Raw genomic sequence first — 21,789 nt, 5'->3', positions numbered from 1 at the left:
AGGAAATCCATGGTCTCTTCCCTCACAAAACTTACATTCCAGTTAAAAACAAAATATTCAACAGTAAAATGATGTAGTTAGCAATACACCATAAGTGTTGAAATTTTTAGCGTTTTGTTTTTGGTTTTGGTTTATAGGGGTGAGGTCTCATTATGTTGCCCAGGCAGGTTTTAAACTCCGGGCCTAAAGCGATCTTCCTGCTTTGGCCTCCCAAAGCACTGGATTACAGACATGAGCCACCATGTCCATCCTTCTAGCCTTTTGAATTAAGGAATTTGCCATAAGAGCAAGTCCAGTTGGCCCAACTCCAGATACAGAGTTGGGGAAAGTAATTTGCCCTTTAAATTTATAGTGTCCTTTCCATGGTACTTTTTACCCTAGAGTCTGTTCCCTTTGAAATTTAACACTAAGCCAATGAAGTTGAAAGTGATTTTTTATAAAGCATTCGTGTACTACAGAGATAAGTAGGAAATGCACAAAGGAGAGGGATAGTAGTAAGTTGGTTCTGTAAATACTGTGTAAAGACTTTTCTGTTTCTTTGCAGCGAAGAAACAACTGGTGACATCAGTGATTCCATGGATTTTGTACTACTCAACTTTGCAGAAATGAACAAACTCTGGGTGCGAATGCAGCATCAGGGACATAGCCGAGATAGAGAAAAAAGAGAACGAGAAAGACAAGAACTGAGAATTTTAGTGGGAACAAATTTGGTGCGCCTCAGTCAGTTGGAAGGTGTAAATGTGGAACGTTATAAACAGGTTTATATCTTTTTGTTACCTCTTCTTATGTTCTGAGATAAAATGAAATCTGATTTTTAAAATCAGAATATTTTTGTTACGTAATAGTACATTGAAAAACATCTTAAAATGGCTTTTATTGAAGAAGACTTAAATGGAAAGATATATATGCAATGTTTGTGGATTGGAAGACTTAATATTGTCAAGATAGCATTAAAAAAAAATTGGTCTATAGATCCAATGTAATCTCAGACAAAATCCCAGCAGACTTTTGTAGAAATTAAGAAGCTGATTCTGAAGTTTATATGAGGAAACAAAGAACCTGGAACAGCTACAACAAATCTGAAAAGGAAGAACAAGTTGAAAGACCCAGACTATCTGAATTCATGATTTACTCTAAAGCTACAGTGAGAGCCTGTGTGGTATTGGTGAAAAGGATAGACACACAAATCAATGGAGGAGAATAAAACAGGGAATGGCAAACTTTACCTGTGAGGGACCAAATAATAAATGGTTTTTGGCTTTGCAAGACGTATGCCTTACAACAAGCTTATCCAACCTGCGGCCCAGGGCAGCTTGGAACGTGGCCCAACACAAGTTTGTAAACTTTAAAACATGAGATTTTTTGCTTTTTTTTTTTTTTTTTAAAAGCTCATCTTCTGTTATTAGTGTATTTTATGTGTGGCCCAAGACAATTCTTCTAATTCTTCTTCAAACCAAACGATTGGACACCCCTGGTCTACAACTACTAACACTGCAGATATGGTGCAAAAGCAGCCACAGACAATATGGAAGTGAACGGGCATGGCTGTGTTCCAGTAAAACTTTATTTGTAAAAACAAGCAGCAGCTCAGTTTACCGATCTCTCACTAGACAATCCAAAATAGACCCAGATATTTATGATCAGTTATTTTTGATAAAAGTACACAGGCAACCTTTTCAGCAAGTGATTCTGGAACAATTTGATGTTTATATGCAAACAACAAAAAACCCTGAACCTTGACCCTCATCCCTTATACCATGTAGAAAAAACACAAAATCGATCAGAGACCTAAATATAGAACCTAAAACTGTTAGAAGAAAACACAGAGGAAATCTTTATGACCTAGGATTAGACAAAGATTTCTGAGGATGCACAAGCACAAGCCATGAAGAAAAAAGCTCACTTTTGAGAGGCAAAGGCAGATGGATCACTTGAGTCCAGGAGTTCGAGACAAGCCTGAGCACCATAGAGAGACCCCATCTCTACAAAAATTACCAAAATTAGCTGGGCATGGCGGAATGTACCTGTAGTCCCAGCTACTCAGGAGGCTTGAGGTGGGAGGATGGCTTGAGCCCAGGAGGTGGACGTTGCATCGAGTGGAGATTTTGCCACTGCACTCCAGCCTGGGCAACAGAACAAGACCTTGTCTCAAAAAGAAAATAGCTTTTAAAGATTAGAAGTGAAGTCTTGGTGAGAAAAATCTCAAATATGATTTTCAAGTTAGTAGTTCAAATGTGTTGCTAGAGGAATAGCTTAAGAGTTTGAAAACAGATTTTAACCCTTATGTGTGTTTTTTCTCTTTTAGATTGTTTTGACTGGCATATTGGAGCAAGTTGTAAACTGTAGGGATGCTTTGGCTCAAGAATATCTCATGGAGTGTATTATTCAGGTAGGTGGGAACACGTCATTTTTAAAAAATGACCTATTTTATCTTTCATTAAGTTTGTTTTGAAAAAATTTTGAAGGAATAGGAAATAAGCTTTCCTGAATAAAGAATTTTCCTTGCTGGGTGTGGTGACTCACACCTGTAATCCCAGCACTTTCTGAGTTCAAGGTGGGAGGATCTCTTGAGGCCAGGAGTTCAAAACCAGCCTGGGCAACATAGCAAGATGCCATTTCTATAAAAACTTAAAATAATTAAAAAAATTTTTTTTTTCATGTAATCTTGCTTCTTCTAAAAATAATTTAAAAACAGGGATTTTCTGTTTCCAACTTATAACTTGTTCTTTGCATCAATGTGGTTTGTTTTCCTCCAAACTGTAGGAATGAGTCATCTGAGTTTTCTTGGTCTCTGTAGCTAGCTTTAGTTTAATTGTAGGTGCACTTTGTTTATTGGAATATTTCTGTCTGAGCTTATGTTTAGTAGAGAGGTTCAGAAGTAATGTGTTCAAATTTAGTTGTATAAGATTACAGTGTTTTTTTCCCCACAAATGTGAACTTTACCATATGAGTTCAGAATATTATGTGAAATACTTTTACTTGTATTGATCATTTGATTTTCAGGTTTTCCCTGATGAATTTCACCTCCAGACTTTGAATCCTTTTCTTCGGGCCTGTGCTGAGTTACACCAGAATGTAAATGTGAAAAACATAATCATTGCTTTAATTGATAGGTAAGACCTTCCAACACTGGAGGATACATGCTCGGACTTGACAATAATGAATTTTAAACATTTTTTGAATTATTTGTGTCTGTTACATCTTTATCATACCAATGATCTTAATTTAATTATACTATAAATAGTGTAGCTTTGTGAGTATGAGTACTAGGTACTTGCCTTGGTTAGACACGAAAGAGGCTTAAATGTGCAGGAGACATGAAGATAAGATGTTTATTCTATGTGTTTAATTGACATTTAAAGGCGTTGTGCAGACTTTTTTTTTAAATTGTACAAATCCAGAGATCATATTGAAGAACAAAATTTGTTTTTTACTGTGATGTAAGTATCTTGCAGTGGGAACTCATTTGGTTTAGAGTAGCCATAAGATACAGATGATTGGAAATGTTCAAGTAATCACTCTATCATCAGGTTTTCTCTTTTTTTTTTTTTTTTTTTTTTTGAGACGGAGTCTCTCTCTGTCTCCCAGGCTGGAGTGCAGTGGCCGGATCTCAGCTCACTGCATGCTCCGCCTCCCAGGTTCACGCCATTCTCCTGCCTCAGCCTCCCGAGTAGCTGGGACTACAGGCGCCCGCCACCTTGCCCAGCTAGTTTTCTGTATTTTTTAGTAGAGATGGGGTTTCACCGTGTTAGCCAGGATGGTCTCGATCTCCTGACCTCGTGATCCACCTGTCTTGGCCTCCCAAAGTGCTGGGATTACAGGCTTGAGCCACCGCGCCCGGCCCACATTTTCTTAAAGAAAAAATTTTAAGTATCAAATATGTTTAGTACATCCACTTTAAGTTTATTTTCTTTTCTTTTTTTTTTTTTTTTTGAGACGGAGTCTCGCTCTGTCGCCCAGGCTGGAGTGCTGTGGCCGGGTCTCAGCTCACTGCAAGCTCCGCCTCCCGGGTTCCCGCCATTCTCCTGCCTCAGCCTCCCGAGTAGCTGGGACTACAGGCGCCCGCCACCTTGCCCGGCTAGTTTTTTGTATTTTTTTAGTAGAGATGGGGTTTCACCGTGTTAGCCAGGATGGTCTCGATCTCCTGACCTCGTGATCCGCCTGTCTCGGCCTCCCAAAGTGCTGGGATTACAGTCTTGAGCCACCGCGCCCGGCCTTAAGTTTTATTTTCTTAGTTTTTTTTTTTTTTTTTTTTAGACAGAGTCCCACTCCGTCACCCAAGCTAGAGTGCAGTGGTGCTATCTTGGCTCACTGCAACTTCCAACTCCTGGGTTCAAGGGGTTCTAGTGTCTCAGCTTCCCGAGTAGCTGGGATTACAGACATGCACCACCATGCCTGGCTAATTTTTGTATTTTTAGTAGACACGGGGTTTTGCCAGGTTGGCCAGGCTGGTCTCAAACTCCTGAGCTCAAATGATCAGCCTGCCTCCGCTTCCTGAAGTGCTGGGATTACAGATGTGAGCCACTGTGTTTGGCCAGTGGATGACTTTTTTGCAGCCATGTTGTGTAGTAGTACAGAATGTCTGTCCCACTACTTGTAAGCATTGTCATGAAACCAGAAACCTAAGTGAAGATTTATTTCTGCAGATACCTTTTGTATGTTTTTTGAAAAACTAAGTTATTCATTTTAAAGTCTGAGAATTCAGATTACAAAATTTTCCAAATTATCAGCTCAATCCTGGGCAGCAAAAATTCCATACTGATTGGGCCCCCTCTTAAAGGAAGCTAGTAACTGGATTTTCCTGTGTTGCCTGTAATGTCACTTACCCATCTCTGTCAGTAGTGATGCTTCTGGGCATAACAAAATGTGGATGTAGTTGTGACTGTGACAAACAGATAATGATAATGAAACAGACATTGTTTTGAGTAATTTAAGATGAGGGAAATAAAAGTTAATTTTATGAATTTTAGACTTAGTTGTATTTCAAACTTTAGTAAAAATGCAGTATCTTAAAATAGTCTATGTACTTTTATTTTTTAAAGATTATTTATTTGAATCATGGTTGTTGAATACATTTGTCACTTTAATGCATTTCTGTCCATATCTACTTAATTATGCTTCAAAGAGTTTGAGAGAATTATCTTGTTGAAAATCTACTTAGTATAGTATGAAATAAGAATGCTGAAGAAAAAAGGTTGCACTGGCAAAACTGTTTAGTTAAAAATGAATTGAGGAGGCCGGGTGCAGTGGCTCACATCTGTAATCCCAGCACTTTGGGAGGCCAAGGAGGGAGGCTTGCTGGAGTCCAGGTTAGTACCACCCTGGGCAACATGGTGAAACCCTATCACTACAGAAAGCACAAAAATTAGCTGGGCGTGGTTGCACATGCTGTTAGCCCCAGCTACTCAGGAGGCCTAGGTGGGAGGAGGATAGCTTGAGCCCAGCAGGTGGAGGTTTCATTGAGCTGAGAGTACACAACTGCACTCCAGCCTAGCCGACAGAGTGAGACTCTGTCTAAAAAAACAAGCCTTTTGGGCTCATACAAAATATAGAAAAGCAATAAAGAATAAGATGTCATCCATGATCTCACTACCCAAACCCTGTATCTTTTAAAATAAAGGGGTTTTGTTTTTTTTTTAGATTAGCTTTATTTGCTCACCGTGAAGATGGACCTGGAATCCCAGCAGATATTAAACTTTTTGATATATTTTCACAGCAGGTGGCTACAGTGATACAGGTTTGTGTAGCATTTCTCCTAAGTTCTCAAAATTTTGAAACTTCTCTGCCTTCCTTTTACAATTGTTTAAAATAAATTGTATGGTTTTCTAAACATTCCAGTCTAGACAAGACATGCCTTCAGAGGATGTTGTATCTTTACAAGTCTCTCTCATTAATCTTGCCATGAAATGTTACCCTGATCGTGTGGACTATGTTGATAAAGTTCTAGAAACAACAGTGGAGATATTCAATAAGCTCAACCTTGAACAGTAAGTCAGTTACATTTTTGTAAAAATCCTCATAAAGACACTTTTTTCCTAGATTTGATTTTCTTTCTCAATTGTTTTTTGAAATGCTGGCATTTGTTTTGTTTTAATCATGCATTAAGATTGTCATGCTTAGCACTACTAGGGGCAGAAAGTGGTGACCAATTACTTGGTTGTGTATATTAATGAAATTGTGGTACCTATGGACCATAGGCAGTCTTCAGGGACCAGTGACTCCAATTTGGATCCCTTTCTGTGTATCAGGGGCATCCAGTCTTTTGGCTTCCCTGGGCCACATTGGAAGAAACATTTTCTTGGGTCTCACATAAAATACACTATCACTAACAATAGCTGATGAGCTTTAAAAAAAGTTGCAAAAAACTGATAATGTTTTAAGAAGGCTTACAAATTTGTGTTGGGCTGCATTCAAAGCCATGCTGGGCTGCATGCAGCCTGTGGGCTGCGGGTTGGACGAGCTTGCTGTATGTGAATGAGTTCCTAAACTGGTAAGGAAACTTTCTCAGGCAGTATTTATTTCCATAAGAGGTGTTTTCCTACGAATGAGCACATGGTGAAAAATGAAGGGTGTATGTATATTTAAGGTGCAGAATTAAATTGGTTTAAATATCTTTTCTATTTTGAGCTTTGATTTTGATACCTTCAAGGAAGTATGAACAGTCCTGTTTCCAACTTGAAGCCTCCTCAGCTGTTCTGTCCTAGACCTGTGGCGTCCTGTAGTGGCCACTGTGGGCAGCTCGGATCCTGTTACCTTCCCCCGCAGTTCCCTTCCTGCCCCATTCCCCACTGCTCTGGACTTGGTTCAAGCCAGGCCTGCCTCCCCTGCCCATATTCTTGAGAATTTTACCTCATGTCATGTTCCTCCTTTCTATCTCCCTTCTAGTGGTTTACCTGCGTCAAGAAAATTTACTCTTTTTTTCCTCCGTTTGTGTTACCCTTTTTCTTTTGGTTATTTTGGTTTTGTGTGTGTGCGAACGGAAAACAAGTTCAGATATGGAATAAGTATGAGCGAAAATTAAATGATGTGCCAGATGTGGTGGCTTGCACCTGTCATCCCAGCTATTCAAGAGGCTGAGTTGGGAGAATCACTTGAGCCCAGGAGTTTGAGAATAGCCTGGGCAACAGAGCGAGACCCTGTCTCTAATAAAAAATAAAATTAAAAATTAAAAAAATTTAAATAAAAAAACTAAATGATGTATCTATGTCTTTCTCCCCAAGTGAATTTTAAAGTAAAAATAGACAAAATCATTGGAAATAACAACCTCTAAAGAGGTTGTAATAAATGCCCCAGTATGCCTCAGTATCTACAGAATGCTTTTACTAACCACTACCTAAGTCAGTCAGCCTGCTTTTCCTTAATCACCAACATCTAATGCAGAAGAAATAGTTTATATATTTTTTTATTGTGTCGAATTGCTGGTTTTGCATGGATTTTTTTTCCTATTTATTTTCATCGTGAATATACAATACTTGTTGGCTGCCCCCTGGGAACCAAACTACCACTTAAAATACTTCCCTTAGAAATGTCATCGAATTCTAGACAGTCATCTTAACTCCAGCTATACCATCTGTTCATGAGTTGGAAACTGTTTCTAGTTTTGTATCAACAGAAAAATAATAGATGAATATATATATTTATGTTTAGATAGGCATTTTTTATCCTCTTGAAAGGAGGTTGTTACAGTCTTCTGTGGTGGTATGATTCACCTGACCCATTTCCTTTAATGTGTAATGAAAAATTTCAAATTCTTACAGAACAAGTGCTATTTGTGTATAGAGAAAGTTAATTTTGTTCATTAAGACTTCTGTTTTTCTTTTTGTAGTATTGCTACCAGTAGTGCAGTTTCAAAGGAACTCACCAGACTTTTGAAAATACCAGTTGACACTTACAACAATATTTTAACAGTCTTGAAATTAAAACATTTTCACCCACTCTTTGAGTACTTTGACTATGAGTCCAGAAAGAGCATGAGTTGTTATGTGCTTAGTAATGTTCTGGATTATAACACAGAAATTGTCTCTCAAGACCAGGTAAGAGAATACCTCCATGCTATTTTAGGGCAACAGTGTTACAATTTTAGACTATGGACCTAGATACCTGAGATGGGAGGGGAGGGTAATTCAATACTAAAGAAAATGTACAAGTAACTTATTCATTATATAAATTAGAAAATTGGAGATGTATAAAGAATCATAAAACATTTATAATTCCACCAGATAGAGAATAACCACTGTTAATTAACATTTTGTGCATATCTTTCCAGACTTTTGTCTGTATATGTGTGTATGACATACATGTGTATCGACTTTCTAACCAAAAAAAGGAATATCTTGTTGATACTGTATTGTAATTTTATAACTGGAAACACTTTTGACAGTGGCTTTATATGCCAATGGTTTCACGTCAGTGGGTTTCTTGTGCCTCACATGTTACAGGTGGATTCCATAATGAATTTGGTATCCACATTGATTCAAGATCAGCCAGATCAGCCTGTAGAGGACCCTGATCCAGAAGACTTTGCTGATGAGCAGAGCCTTGTGGGCCGCTTCATTCATCTGCTGCGCTCTGAGGACCCTGACCAGCAGTACTTGGTATGAGTTTACTCTTAGTATATCCCTGTATCAGCTCCTAGTGAAATCACATGTTGAAGTGCTTAAAATGGTTTAATTCACCTTCTGGTCTTAGACGGTTTTGAAGGAATTGCAACTGAATCAAAGATTGACTTGAACCCGGGAGGCGGAGGTTGCAGTGAGCTGAGATTGCGCCACTGCACTCCAGTCTGGGCAGCAGAGCGAGACTCTGTCTCAAAAAAAAAAAGAGATTCATAGCATCTGTGGGCTTTTACTTTATATATAAACATAATTGTAAACTTCTGGAGCATGTGAGTAACAATTCAGTTGCTCTGATTTCTTTTGAAGACTATCTGAGAATTACAAAAAAGTCTCTTCTTTTACTTGAGTGCCCATAATTATTCCATGTTGATCTTTTTCTGAACTATGTATTGCTTATAATAAACTTTATAAGAAATACAATTCTTACATTTAATTTTACTTTTCCAAATTTGCAAGTATAAATTATATTTGTCACATTGAAAATGTGCGTTTTTGTTTTTTGATGAGAGGTTTTAAAATTCATTTTGCCTTTTTCTTAACTTTTTTTTTTCTGATGAAGAACAATCACATGAGGTTCTCTTTATTATTAGTCCACAGGGAAACTTTGTGAAATGGATAAAGCATGTTGCCTGAGTAGGGGTATCAGTGATCGATACTAGATAGAGAATTTATTTTAGTGAAGGGTTAGCACGGTTGGCTGCTTAATTATTGTTTGGGCAAAGTAGTTTAACCATTCTTGGATGCATAAGGCTGTTAGGCTGCTATGATGAAAAAGACATTTGCTTGAGGATGTCCTGACTGTTTTATCTCTTTCTGTTGACTTTCTTCATTGTAGTTGACACTCCTGTACTTCTTCATAATCAGTGTGAAATAAGAGGCTGACTGCTGTTGATAGTGTGATGGTCTTTGTCTTGGCTTAGTGGCAAACATTCCAGGACTGTGGTATTGTGCTCTGTGAGCTATGTCATCTGTACAGAGTGACTGAGTATTTTAACTGTTTCCCTTAAGTTTCTGTGTGAGATTGTGTGTGTCTGTGTGTTTTCATTTTCTATTGCATACCAAATGTAGTAGTTAGAAAGTATGCCTTCCTGCTGGGCATGGTGGCTCGCACCTATAATCCTAGCACTTTAGGAGACTGAGGTGAATGGATCACCTGAGATCTGGAGTTCAAGACCAGCGTGGCCAACACAGTGAAACCCCATCTCTACTAAAAATACAAAAAACTAGCCAGGCATGGTGGTAGGCACCTGTAATCCCACCTGCTTGGGAGACTGAGGCAGGAGAATCACTTGAACCTGGGAGGTGGAGGTTGCAGTGAGTGGATATCACGCCATTGCACTCCAGCCTGGGCAACAAGAGTGAAACTCTGTCTCAAAAAAAAGTATGCCTTCTGCATGTGGCTGATTGGTTATTCCCATGTATAACGATCTTTAATAATAGGGTCATTAGCTCTGACTGCCCGAGGGAAAATGCATTCTCTTATTCATCTGCCATATCAGGAATTTCACAAAATCTGAATGTCATTGTGTCACACATATTAAAAACATTTTATAAACTCTTTTTCTTGTAATTTTTCTGAATTGGCTATATGTTGTACCATTTCAGAAAAAAAATCCAAGAAAAACACAGAATTCATGGAATATTTCACAAGTAGCTCTTTTAAAGTATATTAGCCTTTTCAGTCTTAATATTTTTTGGAATGAGGAGGTATGATGTACCAGTAATATGCATATAGTTGTTTTGTATCATAGTAATAGTTAATATTACTGAGCGTATGCCTTGTGCTAAGTAGTGGTGAAACCTCACGTGTCACTTGATCTTCCCAACAACCCTAGGAGTTTACAGAAACTTGTGGCTAAGAGAAGGTAAATAATTTGCCCAAAGCCACACATGTAACAAGTATTAGGATTTACTTTTAAATGTGAGTCTCTGAGTGTCTTCACAGCCTTCTTTTTTTCTCTTTTTTTTTTGAGATGGAATCTTGCTCTGTCACCCAGGCTGGAGTGCAGTGGCATGATCCCAGCCTACTGCAACCTCCATCTCCTGGGTTCAAGCAATTCTCCTGCCTCAGCCTCCCGAGTAGCTGAGATTACAGGTGTACGCCACCATGCCCAGCTAATTTTTGTATTTTCAGTAGAGACGGGGTTTACCTATGTTGGCCAGGTTGGTCTCGAACTACTGACCTCAAGTTATCTGTCCACCTTTGGCCTCCCAAAGTGCTGGGATTACACACATGAGTCACCACATCTGGCCAGAGCCTACATTCTTTATCAATGCAGCATACTTTGCATGTGTGTATATGAAAATATATTTAAATATATCTTTGCTTCTAACTCACTACCTTGGGCAGGTTATACAACCTCTCTGAAACTCATACTTCCCCATTTGTGAAATGGAATTGTATCTGTCTCTGAATTGTTGTGATAACTTGAGGAGATAAGAAATATATAAATTGCCTACCATAAACTATGGTACATTGTATATATTCACAAAATGTTAGCAGTGATGATTAGAGCCCACATTTATTTCACAAATGATTAATCATAGTTTGGAAATTTTTTTTCTTTAATGCTTTTGGGTCAGATTTTGAACACAGCACGAAAACATTTTGGAGCTGGTGGAAATCAGCGGATTCGCTTCACATTGCCACCACTGGTATTTGCAGCTTACCAGCTGGCTTTTCGATACAAAGAGAATTCTAAAGTGGTGAGTTTACTTTTAAGTATTTAGGCACTTTTTTCCTTTTTCATTACTCTGAGTGTGTGTGTGTTTGTTTTATGTTATTAAAAATTTCAAACATACAAAAATAGACAGTGGTATAATAAAATCCCATTTTTGGCAACTCTGTATTTGTTACTTATCCTGTGCTAAGTGTTCCTAATGGTGATGTTGGTGGATCACATACTAAATGAGGGATCACATAAAAAGCACTTAGAAATGCAAGATTAAAGCAGTGTGAATTTATGCTGAAACTCTTTCCTAAGTTCTAATTCAGGTTAGCTTTAAAACCTAAGGAGAGGGTCTAGCATTGCAGTCATTTCTCTCTAAAGGCATATAATTGCATAATATCATGAGTTGTGGGCAACTTTTTATGAGCTTTTTTCTTCCTCAAACCAGAATCATGGCTTGAGTCTTCACGGTGTAGTTTTGAAGAAAATACCTCAAGCTCATGTACCTGAAAGTTGGACAGTCAGGTTAATGTTAAGGAACAACCTCAGTAACTTAATTTTGTTTGTTTGTTTTGAGATAGGGTCTCATTCTGTCCCCCAGCTGGAGTGCAGTGGCTCAGTCTTGGCTCACTGCAACCTCCACCTCCTGGGTTCAAGCGATTCTTGTGTGTCAGCCTTCTAAGTAGCTGGGATTACAGGTGTGCACCACCATGCTCAGCTAATTTTTGTATTTTTAGTAGAGACAGGGTCTTGCCATGTTGATGAGCTGGTCTCGAACTTGTGGCCTCAAGTGATCCTCCTGCCTCAGCCTCTCCAAGTGCTAGGATTGTAGGTGTGAGCCACCACACCCGGCCTCAGTAGGGACTTGATTTTCTCATAATAGAGAAAAAAGGATGTATTAAGTAGACCTACCAGCATGAAACAGCAACTTTTGGCCAATTTGTATTAGGCCAGCTTATCATTCACTCTTTACCAGCATTTACGGATAGAAATTTGTGAATATAACAATAAAAATAGCAACCAGCCTACATTAAAAAGCCATAGTAATTAAGACAGTGTGCCAATATGGTACTGGCGTAAAAACAGACACATAGACCAATGGAACAGAATAGAGAGTCTAGAAATAAACCCATACATGTGCAATAAACTAATCTTTGATAAGGACACCAAGAATACACAAAGGGGAAAAGGATGGTGTCTTCAATAAATAGTATTGGGAAAGTTGGATATCCACATGCAAAAGAATAGAATTGGACTCTCATCTTGTACCATATATAATAATGAACTCAAAATGGATTAAAGACCTGAAACCATAAAGCTCCTAGAAGAAAACATAGGGAAAAACCTCCTTGTCATTGGTCAGTGATTTTTTGGATGTGAAACCAAAAATCTAGGCAATCAAAGCAAAAATAAGCAAGTGGGAGTCTATTAAACTAAAAAGCTTCTGTACAACAAAGGAAACAATCAGCAGAGTGAAGAGACAGCCAATGGAATGGGGGAGAATATTTGCAAACTGTACATCTGAAAAGTGGTCAGTATCCAAAATATATATGGAATGCAACTCAGTAGCAAGCAAATGAATAACTTGATTTAAAAATGAGCAAAGGATCTGAATAGACATTTTTCCAAAGGAGACATACAGATGGCCAACTGGTATATGAACAGATGTTCGACATCATTTATCAGGAAAATGCAAATCAAAACCACTATGAGATATTACCGCATATCTGTCAGAATAACTGTTACCAAAAGGACAGAAAATCAAGTGTTGGCAAGGATGTAGAGAAATGGGAACCCTGTTTATTATTGGTGGGGATATAAATTAGTATAGCCATTATGGAAAACGGTATGGAGGTTCCTCAAAAAACTGAAACTAGAACTACCATGTGACCCTGCAGTCCCACATCTGGTTATGTATTCAAAGGAAAGGAAATCAGTATCTCAAAGAGATACCTGCACTCCCATGTTCATTGCAGCATTATTCACAATGGCTGAGATACGGAAACAACCTTAGTGTCCATCGATAGATGAGTAAAGACATTGTGTTTTGTATATATGTGTGTGTATATACGTGTATGTGTGTGTGTATATATATATGTACATACATTCTCTACATAGTAGAATAATATTTGGCTATAGAAATGAAGAAAATCTTGCCATTTATGACAATAGGGATTAATCTGGAGGACATTATTCTAAGTGAAATAAGCCAAACACGGAAAGGCAAATACTGCATGACTTCATTTATATGTAGAATTGTTTTTTAAGTTGAATTCACCCAGCCTGGGTAACATAGCAAGACCCAATCTCTATTAAAAAATAAAAAGGCCGATTGTGGTGACTCACACCTATAATCCCAGCACTTTGGGAGGGCGAGGCAGGCGGTTCACCTAAGGTCAGAGTTCGAGACCAGCCTGACCAACACGGAGAAACCCCGTCTCTACTAAAAATACAAAATTAGCTGGGCGTGATGGCGCATGCCTATAGTCCCAGCTACTCGGGAGACTGAGGCAGGAGAATCACTTGAACCCGGGATGCAGAGGTTGCAGTGAGCCAAGATCACGCCATTGCACTTCAACCTGGGCAAGAGTGAAACTCCGTCTAAAAAAAAGAAAAGAAAATTTAAAAATTAGCCAGATGTGGTGGTACATGCCTGTAGTCCTACCTACTCAAGAGGCTAGGGCAGGGCTGGGTGTGGTGGCTCATACTTGTAATCCTAGCACTTTGGGAGGCCGAGGTGGGTGGATCATCTGAGATCAGGAGTTTGAGACCAGCCTGACCAACATGGTGAAACCCTGTCTCTAGTAAAAATACAAAAATTAGCCAGGCGTGAGGGTACATGCCTGTTATCCCAGCTACTTGGGAAGCTGAGGCAGGAGAATAACTTGAACCCGGGAGGCAGAGGTTGCAGTAAGCCGAGATTGCGCCACTGCACTCCAGCCTGGGCGACAAAGTGAGACTCCATCTCAAAAATAAGAGGCTAGGGCAGGAGGACAGTTTGAGCCCAGAAGTTGGAGGCTGTAGTGAGTTATGATTATTCTTTTGCGCTCTAGCCTGGGCGACAGAGGGAGACCCAGTCACTAAAAAATGGTTGAACTTGTATAAGCAAAGACTAGAACACTAGTTGCCAAAGAATACAAACTTTCAGTTATAAGATGAAAAAATTCTGGGATCAAAATAATTTAGGGCAAATAAATAAAAGTAACTAGCCTTTACTTATTTACTAGCATTACTTACTGTGTTGCCATACACTGCGCCAAGGTCTATGACTGTCAATGTCACTTTTTTTTTTTTTCTGGAGTCAAGGTCTTTGTCACCCAGACTGGGATACAGTGGTATGATTACAGCTCACTGCAGCTTTGAACTCTTAGGCTCAAGTGATCCTCCCACTTCGACCTCCTGAGTAGCTGGGACTACAAGCATGTGCCACCACACTGGCTAATTTTTTATTTTTTGTAGAGACAGAGTCTCACTGTGTTGCCTAGACTGGTCTGAAACTCTTGGGCTCAAGTGATCCTCCTGACTCCTTGGCCTCCCAAAGTGTTGGGATTACAGGCATGAGCCACCATGCCCTGCCTGTTGCCATCTTTTAAAAATGAAAAGAACTGATTGCTTTAACAAGAAGAAATTTGGATAGTCAATCATGATAAAATATTTAACCTTGCTTGTAATTACAACAGCGAACCTTTTAAGAAATCAAATTGGCAAAGAGAAATGAAAAATAAGGTTTAGCAATGGCGATGGTGTGATGAAAATTCATTCTCATCTAATGTTGGCAGTGTGAATTACTGTAATACTTCTAGGAAGTTGGCAGTATGTAAGTAGGGTGTTAAAATATCCAATAATTTTACTCCAAGTGGAATTCCAAGAATTTATACTAAGGGAATAATTAGGGTCTCAATAAAGCTTAGTGTATATAGAACATTCATTGTAATATTAGAGATTATTTCTAAAAGGGAATAGTTAAATAAATTATGCCATAGCCAGTCTCTGTAATATTTTCTAGTCATTACAATGATTTTAAATTAGTATCGGGAAAATTGTTAGGATAAAATAAGTGAATGAAAAATTAGAGCTGGGCGCGGTGGCTCACGCCTGTAATCCCAGCGCTTTGGGAGGCCGAGGCAGGCGGATCACCTGAGGTCGGGAGTTTGAGATGAGCCTGACCAACATGGAGAAACCCCGTCTCTACTAAAAATACAAAATTAGCTGGGTGTGGTGGCACATGCCTGTAATCCCAGCTATTCGGTAGGCTGAGGCAGGAGAATCACTTGAACCTGGGAGGCGGAGGTTGTGGTGAGCTGAGATCGTGCCATCGCACTCCAGCCTGGGAAGCAAGAGTGAAACGTCGTCTCAAAAAAAAAAAAAAAAAGAAAAATTAGATACAAATTACTTGAATCGATTTTGTTTAACTCTCAAGTAAGAAAATAAGGGCTAGATGTGGTGGTTCAGGCCAGTAATCCTAGCACTTTGGGAGGCCGAGTTGGGTGGATCACTTGAGGTCAGCAGTTCAAGACTAGCCTGGCCAATAAGGTGAAGCCCCTTCTCTACTAAAAATATAAAAATTAGCGGGGGCGTGGTGGCACGCTTGTAATCCCAGCTACTCAGAAGGCTGAGGCAGAATAATGGCTTGAACCCAGGAGGCAGCGGTGGCAGTGAGCCGAGATCATGCCAAAGAGAAAAAGGAAAACCACACACAAAAATTCCAGTTACATTTACGTAGAAAGAAAGGAAGACATTTAGCATCAGAATGTTACCAATGATCATCCCTGGATGGTAGATTTAGGGATGATGTGCGGATGATTTTGTGTATTTTTCTAATTTTCTCCAATTTTGGAATGTTACTTACGAATCAGAAAAAACAAATATCAGCCAGTTGTAATGGCTCATGCTTGTAATTCCAACACTTTGGGAGGCTGGGGCGGGAGGTTTGCTTGGGGCTAGTAGTTCAAGATCAGCCTGGGCAACAGAATGAGACTCTGTGTCTACAAAAAAAATAAAAATTAGCCAGGTGTGATGATGTGAGCCTGTAGTCCTAGCTATTCGGGAGTCTGAGGTGGGAGCATCACTTGAACCCGGGAGTTCAAGGCTGCAATGAGCTGTGATCACACACTGCACTCCAGCCTGGGTAACAGAGCTTAAAAAAAAAAAAAAGGAAAGGAAAAACAGATTGGGTGCGGTGACTCATGCATGTGATCCTAGCACTTTGGGAGACTGAGGTGGGCGGATCACTTGAGGTCAGGAGTTACCAGCCTGGCCAACTTGGTGAAACCCTGCCTCTACTAAAAATATAAAATTAGCTGGGCGTGGTGGCAGGCACTGTAATCCCAGCTACTCTGGAGGCTGAGGCAGGAGAATCACTTGAACCCAGGAGACGGAGGTTGTAGTGAGCTAAGATTGCGCCACTGCACTCTAGCCTGGGCAACAAGAGCAAAACTGTCTCAAAAAGAAAAAACAAATATCAAATACGTTAACATTGCAAAGGCAGTTTAACTTCAAATGATGTTTTGAGAAGACATCCTGCTTGATTTACTTGTGTGCCCTATAACTGAAACAGAGAAGGAAAATGACAGGAAAACTGCGCTCAACTTACCGTGTTCACTATTTTGTTCTATTAAAAGTTTTAAATAAAATGGAATCATGGAACAAGTTAATTTTGAACTTAAGGTAACTTAAAATGTTTTTTCTTGTTTTAGGATGACAAATGGGAAAAGAAATGCCAGAAGATTTTTTCATTTGCCCACCAGACTATCAGTGCTTTGATCAAAGCAGAGCTGGCAGAATTGCCCTTACGACTTTTTCTTCAAGGAGCACTAGCTGCTGGGGAAATTGGTTTTGAAAATCATGAAACAGTCGCATATGAATTCATGTCCCAGGTGATGATTTGTTCTTTCTGTGTTACGTCAGCTCTACTGAGTTCAGTTGCTTGTTTGCAGGCATGGTGGTAATGACATGAATTTACTCTTCTTTTACTGAATATGTAACTACCACCTTCCCACCATCATGGAACCTCTTAATATTATTATCATAATTGACTGGTATTGATTATTTGCTGATGAAATCTAAGATTTCCAAGTGGGTCATGGTAAAAGTGTTCCATGGAACATGAAATTTGGGAAATGCATTCCATTCCCAAAATTCAGTTTGGGAACCCGGGTTAAACAAAGTTGAAAGAAGTTTCTTTATTGCAACCTTTTAGCATTTTTACCATCTCAGCTGTGTCCTGTGGCTCTCGAGAGGGTGCAGCATTTTCTGATTTGAAGGCTGCAGAAGTCTCACAGGATGGAGGTTCGGTGAGAAGTACTTTGGAAAATGCTCAACTAGAGGATGGTTGGTTCTTGAAAGTCCTTTCTGCTTTGTGTTCACTAGGCCTTTTCTCTGTATGAAGATGAAATCAGCGATTCCAAAGCACAGTTAGCTGCCATCACCTTGATCATTGGCACTTTTGAAAGGATGAAGTGCTTCAGTGAAGAGAATCACGAACCTCTGAGGACTCAGTGTGCCCTTGCTGCATCCAAACTTCTGAAGAAACCCGATCAGGGCCGAGCTGTGAGCACCTGTGCACATCTCTTCTGGTCTGGCAGAAACACGGACAAAAATGGGGAGGAGGTAAGGTCATTCCTGACTGCATGATAGCAGACAGGATCGATAACAGGGATCGGTTGCCATGGCCTTGTGTTCTGGAGGTGAAACATTTGGGGTGCTTGGAAATCTGATGAAGAGAATTGCTTTGTTTTGTTAAAAAAGAGTCTCATCCTGTAGTGAAGCCTCTGCTTTGAGGATATTGTAACATAGCAAGTTGAAACCACTACCTGTTTTTAAAAAAATACAGCTGTATACTTCAAAAGAAGAAGGAGAATGAAAAGGATTTAAATTTGTTGTGTCCCTTTAGAACACGAAAGAGCACGGTAGTGTTGTGTTTCTTTGTATGAAAACAGGACGTTTCGTTAATCTCTTCACTGTCCCCCTGCCCTTTTATTTTAGCTTCACGGAGGCAAGAGGGTAATGGAGTGCCTAAAGAAAGCTCTAAAAATAGCAAATCAGTGCATGGACCCCTCTCTACAAGTGCAGCTTTTTATAGAAATTCTGAACAGATATATCTATTTTTATGAAAAGGAAAATGATGCGGTAAGTGAATTAGTAAAGTGTTGTTAATAAACTAACATTTTCCCTTCCTACTCAGGAAATTTGATATGTACAAAAGTTTATCATTCTGATACTTTAATCACTGTTCATTTGAAAAATATGAAATAATTTACAGATGTCAAGTAATAGCCTAATTTGTCATAATGTTCTAGTTTAAGACAATTCCTAGGCCGGGCACAGTGGCTCACGCCTGTAATCCCAGCACTTTGGGAGACCAAGGCGGGCAGATCACCTGAGGTCAGGAGTTCGAAACCAGCGTGGCCAACATGGTGAAACCCCATCTCTACTAAAAATACAAAAATTAGCTGGGCATGGTAGCAGGCGCCTGTAATCCCAGCTATTCGGGAGGCTAAGGCAGGAGAATCGCTTGAACCCAGAAGGTGGAGGCTGCAGTGATTCACGATTGTGCCATTGCACTCCAGCCTGGGCAACAAGAGCAAAACTCTGTCTCAAAAAAAAAAAAAGAAGGCTGGGCGCAGTGGCTTACGCCTGTAATCCCAGCACTCTGGGAGGCTGAGGTGGGCAGATCACGAGGTCAGGAGATGGAGACCATCCTGGCTAACATGGTGAAACCCTGTCTCTACTAAAAATACAAAAAATTAGCCGGGCGTGGTGGCGGGTGCCTGTGGTCCCAGCTACTTGGGAGACTGAGGCAGGAGAATGGTATGAACCCAGGAGGTAGAGCTTGCAGTGAGCTGAGATCATGCCACTGCACTCCAGCCTGGGCGACAGAGCAAGACTCTGTCTCAAAAAAAAAAAAAAAAAGATAATTCCTAAATGCAGTATCCTTTTAGCAATATAGTTTTGGTCAAGATTTGTAAGTTAAATAAAATTTTCCTTTTTTTCTTTTTTTCACAGTCTCGTTCTGTCACCCAGGCTGGAGTGCAGTGGTGTAATCTCAGCTCTGTGCAACCTCTGCCTCCTGGGTTCAAGCAATTCTCATGCCTCCGTCTCCTGAGTAGCTGGAATTATAGGTGCCCAGCACCACACCCAGTTAATTTTTGTATTTTTAGTAGAGATGGGGTTTCACCATGTTGACCTGGCTGGTCTTAAAACTCCTGACTTCAAGTGATCTGCCCGCCGCAGCCTCCCAAAGTGCTGGGAGTATAGGGATGAGCCACAGCACTGGGGCCAATTTTGCTTGTTTTAAAGGGTTGTTTGGGTTTTTTTGATAGTCAGTAGATGTTCAAACTAGGAATTGTATCCCCATCTTTCTTTTTTCATAATTACTTAGGTAATTGATGAGAGTAGCAGAAGCTCCTCAAAGCAATTTTATTAAATTGTGTTTAGCTGGGCCTGGTGGTACACGCCTGTAATCCCAGCTACTGGGGAGGCTGAGGCAGGAGAATCGCTTGAACCCGGGAGGCGGAGGTTGCAGTGAGCCGAGATCTGGCCACTGCACTCCAGTCTGGGTGACAGAGTGAGATTCCATCTCAAAAAAATAAATAAAAATAAATTGTCTTTCATTTTTTGTGGTATATGCTTGATCATGAATTTGTACATATTCTTTTGTAGGTAACAATTCAGGTTTTAAACCAGCTTATCCAAAAGATTCGAGAAGACCTCCCGAATCTTGAATCCAGTGAAGAAACAGAGCAGATTAACAAACATTTTCATAACACACTGGAGCATTTGCGCTTGCGGCGGGAATCACCAGAATCCGAGGGGCCAATTTATGAAGGTCTCATCCTTTAAAAAGGAAACAGCTCACCATACTCCTTTCCATGTACATGCAGTGAGGGTTTTATTATGCTAGGGTTTCCTTCCATAGATTGTGCCTTTCAGAAATGCTGAGGTAGGTTTCCCGTTTCTTACCTGTGATGTGTTTTACCCAGCACCTCCGGACACTCACCTTCAGGACCTTAATAAAATTATTCACTTGGTAAGTGTTCAAGTCTGTCTGATCACCCCAAGTAGCATGACTGATCTGCTATTTAAAATTCCTGTGATCTGTAAAAAAAAAAAAAAAAACCCACAAGCACTTATCTTGGCTACTAATGAAGCTCTCCTCCTTTTTTTTTTGTTTGTTTCATTGTTGATTGTGTATTTTCTTCATTATTGGGGAGTACTAACCCAAAAGTGTCTGTCTCTTTTGTTCTTTAGTCCAATTTGAGATTAATTTAGAAGAAAGGAATACTGTATGTGAAATTCAGCTTGGGCTTTTCCCTAAATTGCAAGATAAGGCCATGTGTAAGATTTTCCCTAAAACTAGAATATATTAATGCATGTTTGAGAATTTTAAAACACCATGGTCAAAACGAGAAGTTATATTTTGCATATTTGGACTCAGCCATCCATTAAGAACCTATGTTGTCCTCTGGACATATTTATCAATATAATTTGGTTTTAAATAGTATAAAAGAAAATTTGTGATCTATATAATTTATGTATCACCTTCATTGTAAATTTAGCAGGAAATGCATCACAATTATGACTTTTTTTTTTTTTTTTTTGCACCAGTGAAACAATAAAGTTGCTATTAACAATTTTGGAGCTTTTTTTCTCTTTTCATACTATCTTTAATTGATAAAAAGAACTAATAGAGTGGCTATAGAGTTTAATAGTCATTCTCATATATTCACAGAGCTCACTTAACTCTGGTTTTAAGCACTTGTTGAACAAGGCAGCATCTACATTTATACCCATTTTCTTTCCTCAACTTTACCCTGCTTTTCCCAAGGCGTGATGAATTCACATAAACCCCCCAAAGGCACCAGCAATACTAGTTACCTACTATATAATAAACCATCCCAAAACTTAATGTCTTAAAACAGCAAATATTTATCTCACAGGTCTCTGGATCAGGAATTTGGGAGCAGCTTAGCTGGTGGTCCTGGCGAAGAGTATAAGGCAAAGAGTATAAGGTTGCAAGCAAGATACTGGTTGGGGCTGCAGTCATCTGACACTTTGGGGCTGACTTCTCTGCTTACTGACCTGGCTGTTAGGCAGAGGCCCCAGTTCCTCTCCTTGAGGGCAGGGGCCCCAGTTCTTCTCCTTGAGGGCCCTTCCATAGAGTGTCCTCACAGCATGGTGGCTGAGTACGAAAGCAAGAAGGAAACCACGGTGCCTTTCAATGGCCTCCCTGTGGAAGTGACACTCTCAGTTTTGCCTTATTCTGTTAGTGGGGAGTCACTAAGTCTAGCCTATATTCAAGGGTAAAGAGAATTAAGCTCCACCTCTTGAAGGGAGAATTTATAGACATTTTCAAATGACTACATCACTTAACCCCTCACCATTTGCCCTCCCATTGCTAGCACTTGATGACTAGCCCTTGCTGGGGTTTACATGAACAGATGTTTCCCAAGAATTAGTACCACTAAAATGTATCAAATCTTAAGCCATTCTGTGGTATGTCATAG

General features: G+C 39.7%; 1 protein-coding gene across 1 annotated transcript in view; it reads left to right on the top strand.

The window, feature by feature from the left end:
- The window catches only part of VPS35 (VPS35, retromer complex component), a 31,094-nt gene extending 10,178 nt beyond the window's left edge, over nucleotides 1-20,916 (top strand). The window contains exons 6-17 of the mRNA XM_025371538.1: nucleotides 545-758; nucleotides 2,306-2,389; nucleotides 3,004-3,113; nucleotides 5,641-5,737; nucleotides 5,839-5,987; nucleotides 7,826-8,033; nucleotides 8,439-8,594; nucleotides 11,199-11,321; nucleotides 16,981-17,160; nucleotides 17,654-17,893; nucleotides 18,269-18,412; nucleotides 19,946-20,916. Of these exons, the coding sequence (XP_025227323.1) occupies nucleotides 545-758; nucleotides 2,306-2,389; nucleotides 3,004-3,113; nucleotides 5,641-5,737; nucleotides 5,839-5,987; nucleotides 7,826-8,033; nucleotides 8,439-8,594; nucleotides 11,199-11,321; nucleotides 16,981-17,160; nucleotides 17,654-17,893; nucleotides 18,269-18,412; nucleotides 19,946-20,125 (1,885 nt within the window). The 3' untranslated portion in view covers nucleotides 20,126-20,916. The remainder of the gene's footprint in view (nucleotides 1-544; nucleotides 759-2,305; nucleotides 2,390-3,003; nucleotides 3,114-5,640; nucleotides 5,738-5,838; nucleotides 5,988-7,825; nucleotides 8,034-8,438; nucleotides 8,595-11,198; nucleotides 11,322-16,980; nucleotides 17,161-17,653; nucleotides 17,894-18,268; nucleotides 18,413-19,945) is intronic.
- Nucleotides 20,917-21,789: the final 873 nt, after the last annotated feature.

This window comes from Theropithecus gelada, chromosome 20 (assembly GCF_003255815.1).
Source record: "Theropithecus gelada isolate Dixy chromosome 20, Tgel_1.0, whole genome shotgun sequence".
Taxonomy (NCBI): domain Eukaryota; kingdom Metazoa; phylum Chordata; class Mammalia; order Primates; family Cercopithecidae; genus Theropithecus; species Theropithecus gelada.
This window is presented reverse-complemented; position numbering and strand designations above follow the sequence as displayed.